Source organism: Perognathus longimembris, chromosome 12, assembly GCF_023159225.1.
Source record: "Perognathus longimembris pacificus isolate PPM17 chromosome 12, ASM2315922v1, whole genome shotgun sequence".
Taxonomy (NCBI): domain Eukaryota; kingdom Metazoa; phylum Chordata; class Mammalia; order Rodentia; family Heteromyidae; genus Perognathus; species Perognathus longimembris.
Window position 1 is genome coordinate 55,951,080 of NC_063172.1, and position 7,496 is coordinate 55,958,575.

Here is a 7,496-nt window from a genome sequence, read left to right on the forward strand (position 1 = left end):
CTCCCATGTAATGATCAAGATAGAAGTACCAAGACCCATGGAAAAATTGTAGAAAGCACCTCGTTAAAAAAAAAAAAAAAAAGTTAGGTAAGAAGTAATAGCGCCACCTACACTTTTTGATCAAGCATTTCAATTTGATATTCATTTAATCTCATATTTCAACTAACACAATGTGCACTTAATGTACTATATTTGAACATATATTATTACAGATACCAAAAATAAAGAAAAACCTTAAATTATGACAATTTTTATTTTATCTTTTCAAACTGCAGGCCTTGTTTTCATTCACAGTTGGTGCTTTACCACTTAAGCTACACCTCCAGTTCTTGACAATGTTTTCTTGCAACTTTTTAAAAATATTGCTTATCAAAAAGACTCTTTTAGAATTGAAGTTATGTATCACCTTTTGCATATGCAAAATAGAAAGTATCAATAAAAAAGCTTAAGTGTTGCTGAAACTATTTCACATTCAGACAGAGGCTTATTTATGAAACATTTTGACTCAGATTCTACATTCTCTCTATTTACCCCACGATGCAAAACTGTTCTAAGAGAATTAGTGATAGACCAGGCATGGTGGTGCACAATAATCCTAGCACTTGGGAGGCTAAGCCAAGAAGATGGCAAGCTGGAGGCCAGCCTAAGCTACAAAGTAAGACTTTGACACGAAAAGGAAAAAATAAAAAACATAAGCACACACAAAAGAATCCATTAAAAAAGAGCTAACATGCTGCTTTGTGTTATGAGGAGCCATTCTTCACTGCACTCTGTTATTCAGTCATTCCTTGGGGTGAGTACTTCACTAATGTCTTTTAGATGTTCTTCTGAACCAAAGACATCAACTGCAAATTTGATGCTAGATCTGATGTTGTTTGTGAAAATACACCACTTACAAGCATTTGGCCAATGTATAAACTCATCTTCCTTTCCAAAAGACTAAAATATGAAAATCACACAAATCAATGAAACACTATGTATCCTAAAGAGCAAGGGAAGCAAGAACTTGCATGGTATTACATTTCATCAATGTAAAACCAAGAAAAATTTCCAGTTATGTGATTTTTTTTCTCATCTGAAGGCCTTCCAGATAGTATTAACTTTTCTTCTCCCAATAGTGTATCCCAGTACTTCATAAATAAAAATTTAAGTTCAAGAAGAATTATAAAACAGGTGGTAAGGGATTGTATTAATTCATAGCTTTTTGATCCTTCCTGATGTGAAATTCTATAAATTCTTCCTATTTAGAAGGAACTAAAAAACCATAAAATATTGTTATAGAAGAAAATGATGTTGACTTAGAAGTTATTAGTTAACAAAAATTTCCATTGCACTTTTTGTATGAGCAAATACAAACACATGTATATCCCCAAACCAAAATCTTCCCAAAAAAACCCAAAACCCAAGATAAATAGGCACATTTCTTACAGCTTTTTTGGTTTGCTTTTTTGGAGGTAGAGGCAGTACTAGGGTTGAACTCAGGGTCTCACTCTTGCTAGGCAAGTGTTCTATCACTTGAGCCGCATCTCCATCCTCTCTTAGATGTTTTAGTTTTGTTTTGTTCTGGTGATTTGTTGTTTGAACTCAAAGCCATAAGCTTGCTAAGCAGGTACTCTAGAACTTTAGTCATGCTTCCAGCTCTTTCATAGGTTTTTAATGAACTCACTGGGAAGCAAAACAACTTCAAGAGATGTAACTACTTATGTTCTACTTGTTCTACTATTTATCCCACCTAGAGTACAGTATTTCACTACAGAAACATTAATGTCTGTTTACAAGGAACTGCCTACATTCCAACCATGAGATTTACACAATATATGATAACATACTGCATCTTCTCGATAAAACCTGAAAATTTTGAAATACCAAATATATCAGACCCCCAAGGGTTTTGATTGACTACTTTGGTATCCTCTATCTACTAGGAACATTTTTTTCCTATCCACATCTCCATAGACTCTCAGATCTACTTCAAATCAGAAGACAAAGACCTAGATTTAAAGATGAACACAGGAAGGAAAAAATCAACACTTAAAGGCGTTCCTTAAAAAACAGGGTCTCTCCAAAGCGTATATAAATAATGCTGTCTGCCATATATGAAGTAGATTATTTTAAGACATGAAAAATGTGACATACAGCTTAAGTTACTAAGAGGAAATAGATTTGCAATATTTTTGTTACTTTCCCTGTTTACTCAAACATCTTTAATGAGATAGTGTTTAGAAATATAGGCTATATATAACAGGAAGGAAAAGCTATCAATCATAGGATAAAGCTACTATAACCTTCCCTCATAGTCATCATGTACTCTAGCCAGTTAAGATAAATATTTTACTCAAAGTTCTTTAAAAAAAAAAACAACTATGATTATCTGAGTGAGTAAAATTAGCAAAAAGCAGATGACTATACACTGATTTAGGGACAATCTATCTTTGAGTAGTGCTACTGTGCACACTTGGTTATGTTAAATACTTTACATGTATTCTCTCTTTCCAACCCTCAAAATAGACCCCAGAGACACAGGTTTGCAGGTAGAAAATCAAAACCAAGGTATGTCAGGAAACTTGAATATGATCACATGATTACTAACTAGAAAAGGTAAGGTCTACCCCCATTTCTATCAAATTACTGCGTCTCAACAACCATTCTTAATGCTACATACTAAGCTCTGTTCTGTGCTGAGGACAGAGCACAGACTAAGAAAGAAACCCTTCTGGCTTTAGGGAATTTAACTTAATTTTGGGGCTGGGGATATGGCCTAGTGGCAAGAGTGCTTGCCTTGTATACATGAGGCCCTGGGTTCGATTCCCCAGCACCACATATACAGAAAATGGCCAGAGGGGGCGCTGTGGCTCAGGTAGCAGAGTGCTAGCCTTGAGCAGAAGCCAGGGACAGTGCTCAGGCCCTGAGTCCAAGCCCCAGGACTGGCCAAAAAAAAAAATATATATTATATGTCAAATCATCAAGTATCCAAAGAAAGGAACTTCAACCAAGAAATTGCAACTGACCTGCACAAGTCATACCAGGAAGTATTAACAGCAAGGACAAGAAATATAGGGGTCAGGGATATGGCTTACTGGTACAATACTTTTCTAGCAAAGCCTGATGTCCAATTACCAGCACTATAAAAGAAAACAACCAAAAAACCTAACCCCAAACAAAATACTATAAGCCCCTGATTTTACACCATTGCCCTTTTTATCCAGTAGCTAACCAATGTCAGTCTGCTCTATGAACTCAAGCAAACAGCATTACCAAACAAGAAGCTGTATTCTATCTTCCCAATCACCTACCTCCAAATGTCAAGTCTACTAGATTGCAGCATTGACTATGGATAATGATGCAAGAGAAAGAAAAACTCAACTTCCAAAGCCATATTCCATTCACAGCACTGGCTGAAAAATGAACGACAGCTATCTTACAATTTTTATTACATTGTTGGTTGGTATCCATTAACAGATATAAGTGCTTTTATAAAATATAGTATTCAAACTTTTACTGAGAGCCCAGTATACACAAGACCAGCAGACAAACACTCCCATCTCAAGGAGATTTTTTTTTTTAAAGAGGAATAGAGGACTTACAATTGAGAGCTATATACATATAACAGATTGAGATTTAAATCCATGTTCTTGTCAATTCCTAATTATATATAAGAGCTTGTCAGTGTTCCTTGACCTTTTCAAGTTTCAGCTTCTTGTATACAGATAGGTAAGCATAAGAAATACACTGACTCAGAGGAGTAAGTGAAATGGTCAAACTCTGTAACACAAAGGAAAATCAAAACAGAGAAAGGAGCCAGGAATGGTACCTATAACCCTAACCCTAAGGAGTGTGAGGCAAGAGGATCTTAAGTTTGAAGCTGGCAAAGATAACATTAGACACTAGCTCAAAAACAAAATACGAAAAAAAATGGAGGGGGGTATGGCTCAAATGGTAGAACACTGCTTAACATTAGTGAGACACTACTTCAATCCTTAGTACTTAAATAAACAAAACAGAAGGCCTGCACAAGAGACAGGTGAAGTTTATTACAAGTATTTACTTCTACTGTAACAACATTCTCAAATACCCTTGAGAAAACATTTTAAGTAAGTGTATTTACATTCAATTCTTGGGGGAGTTTTCAGTTTCTCAATTCTCAGTTTTAGGGTAGGGATAATACTTACCTTGTAATGTTGTGAGCAACAAATGAGATAAAGTAGATAAGTACTATCCTTAGCAAAATACCTGGATCAGAGTAACAGCCCAATAGGTGGTAGCAGGTTTTGTTTGTGATATCTACAGCTTTATTAAAAACAAAACGACATCCTGTAACTGCATTCAAACTTGACAACCATTTCTGAATAGCAAATTTCATTTGTAATGTGTAAAAATACAAAAACATTTTTATAGCTCATGGCAACAGTGGCTCATACTTGTAACCCTAGCTACTTAGGAGGCTGAGATCTAAGCAGTGAGATTGTGAAGCAGTGCAGACAAATCTGAGACTCATCTCCAACTAACCAGGAAAAAAAAAAGGTTCATTTGTTTGGCAAGATGATTTACACAATCTCAGTTGAGCCAAGAGTATTCCACATGAGCTTTGGAGATCCTTGTACTACACCTAACTAGACACTGTATCACACACATACACACACACACACACACACAACTAGAAAGAAGAAAAAAGAACAAACCACAACACACCAACTCAAGAAAGAAAATCAGAAACCACAGATTTAAAAAGGGGACAGGACAAATCAATCTACCTACCTACCTATCTTCCCACACTAAAACAGCTTTTGTCAAATTACTCAACATTTAGAAGGGTTATGTACTTTGCGGAAGGGAAAAGAGAGTCATCCTGACCTTTCTCTATATTTCATCAGCCTGTCTGAGTTTGAAATATAAATGGGGGAGGGGAGGCGCGTCAATTTTACCTTTTTTTTTTTTTTTTAGCAAGTTTTCATATTGAAGTTTTGAACTATGAGAAAAACTTGGACTTGAGATGAAAAATAGAATTTGAGGATTACCTGGAGTTTATGCACTCCTTCTTTCCCACGCTGATTACAGGAAAAATCAAATACCCTTCTTTTCCCCTACAAACTTTATCTGTGGAAGTCTAAAGACCTTCAGGCAGAGAAGAAAACATTCCCAATTGAATCAAAGTAACAGCAAATCATTTAAAGTGGGGAATGAAAGGGCCAAATCAGTAAGAAAAAAATAAACAGCCTAGGTTCATATAAGGAACAGAAAACAAGCAGGAACTACTTTAAATGGCTAAAATTGCAAATACCGATTATAAGGGCATAAAATTAAATCCTGGGCAATGCACCTGTTGAAGGAAGAGGAACAGAGTACATGAGAAGCCCTAAGGATTTAGTATTAACACTAATTCCTAGTCTGGCAGTGACGATGTCCACTAGAAACCCTGGCTACTCCCTTAATGCACACTACACAGTACTTGTCATATACAAGGGAACTTAACCTCTGAATCAGTCTCAATCTGGAAAAGGGACACATTTTATATGTCCATGTCTGTGTTGTGAGTTACAAAAGCATTTTGCACAGATGGCTTAACTCTAAAGCGCTATGCCAACCAGAACAATTCTTTCACCTTTTTTCATATAGCATGGTATGGAACCATTTCATAGATGAGAGAATTATTTCAAATATTTGTGAGATGTGTTGGACGCAGAGGAGCAAGTTCAGGTGAAATTGTGCAAATTTAAACTGAAAACAAATTATTTTGGAGCAAGGGGCTTGCAAATGGCATTCACAGGTAGCCCCCCACCCCCCAAAAAAGTAGAAACTGGTGGTATGCGGATCGCGTATAAATCACAAAAGAACATGGTCACATAAGCACACACCCAGGGCAAGATGCCAGTACCCAGAAATGAAACTTGTCTGCATCTCGTTTACCGGCAGCATTACCGTGGTTAAACTACGCTCTTAATCAGAGGTCTTTGTAGTCTATCCCTGAAAGAGGCAAACAAACCAAAGTAACCAAAAAAAACTAACAAACAAAAAAACCGTTTAGCCACTTTCCAAGACCCTGCCAAATTTTATTTTTTATTTTCTTAAGTGATGAATGTGCCTGTGGCACAGCTGAGATAACCACGCGCAAGTTCAGCCTTTTTTCCACGAAGAAGACCCCGTGGATCCACACGTTAGCAATCTGCTGTCGGGTCGCAAATCCCCGGCGAAGGCGGCGCGCCTCCCCCCGACAGGCCTCCGGGCTCTCCCGTCTACCGGGCAGATGACATTGGCTAGCTTTTACTACGCTGCAAGTTAAGCTCGGAGGGGAACCGGCCCAATTCCTGACTCGAGGAAGCTCGGACGGGGAAGAGGAGGGCACCGGTCCGCGGGCCGACCCGGGAGCGCGGGGGCCGACCCGACGCCCCTCCACGGACGGCGGGGAAGAGGGCACCGGTCCGCGGGCCGACCCGGGAGCGCGAGGCCCGGCGGCCGGCGGCCGGCCCGACGCCCCCTCCGCGGACGGCAGCGAGGAGAGCACCGGTCCGCGGGCCGACCCGGGAGCGCGGGGCCCGGCCCGACGCCCCTCCGTTGACGCGGGCGCGGCCGGGGCGGGCTCGCGGTGAGAACCCGGGCCGGCGTCGTGGGGCCGACGCCGGGAAGATTCCGCAAGCGGCGGCCCGGCCCGCGCGGCCTCGCTCCCGGCCCGCCCGCCGCACTCACCGCGTTCTTCTTCTGCACCATCTTGTCCATCTTCTTGGCAATGCGAACCACCTCATCCTCCATGGCTCCGGCAGGCCTTCCCCGAGCCCTTCCAGGTGCAGACGGGAAGGAGGCGACACTGGCACAGAGGAGAGCGGGAAGCGGGCCTCAGCGGTGCGGTCCGGTCCGGTCGGCGACCCCGGCACCTCGGGCTCGGGCCTAGGCCCTTCCTCCCACAAACCAGCCCGCGGCCGCTGGGACCGAGACGAAGGCTCTGGCCGCAGGCACCGCCAGTCGCGCGCCGCGCGCCTCGAAAAGGAGCGACCAATCTACCGCCGATGGCTGGGAGAGGCGGGGCGAGCAGACTCCCGCCTGGCGCGCGACGCTCTCTGCTCCCGCCCACTGGACTGACGCGCGGCTCCCGCCCGCGGGAAGGGCGTGGGGCGGGGGAGGCTGCGTGCTCCCCTCGGCGCCCCGCGAGATTTCTCCTTCAGGTCTCTACCCCGCCGGCCGGAGAGGTGGAACCCGCCGCCACCCGCAACAGGCGTCACGTGGGCGCCTCGCGGGGCGAAGCTTTGGCGCGTTTTGAAACCCGTGGGAACCGAGCGCCTTCGCAGGGACGGACGCTATGGGAGCGCCCAGGGGAACCCCGTTCCCCATGGTGTCCCCACTGTGCCGCAGACTTGACCCTCAGCGCTCCCACGGAGGCAGAGACCGGAAAGAGCGTTTTGAATGTGGTCGGGTAATTCTCGAGAGAAACCTGATTCGACGCGGAGCGCGACGCCGCGCCTGCTCATGGACTGCGCGTGCGCGGAGGGCGGGCTCTCTCCCCCCTC

The 7,496-nt window shown here is 42.9% G+C and overlaps 1 protein-coding gene across 2 annotated transcripts in view; it reads right to left on the reverse strand.

Annotated features, from left to right (window-relative positions):
- Tcea1 (transcription elongation factor A1) overlaps positions 1 to 6,953 on the reverse strand; it is a 31,204-nt gene extending 24,251 nt beyond the window's left edge. Inside the window, exon 1 of one of the 2 annotated variants that reach the window (XM_048358431.1) lies at positions 6,682 to 6,953. In XM_048358431.1, the coding sequence (XP_048214388.1) occupies positions 6,682 to 6,744 (63 nt within the window). In that variant the 5' untranslated portion in view covers positions 6,745 to 6,953. The remainder of the gene's footprint in view (positions 1 to 6,681) is intronic. The other variant, XM_048358430.1, reaches the window with a different exon arrangement.
- Positions 6,954 to 7,496: the final 543 nt, after the last annotated feature.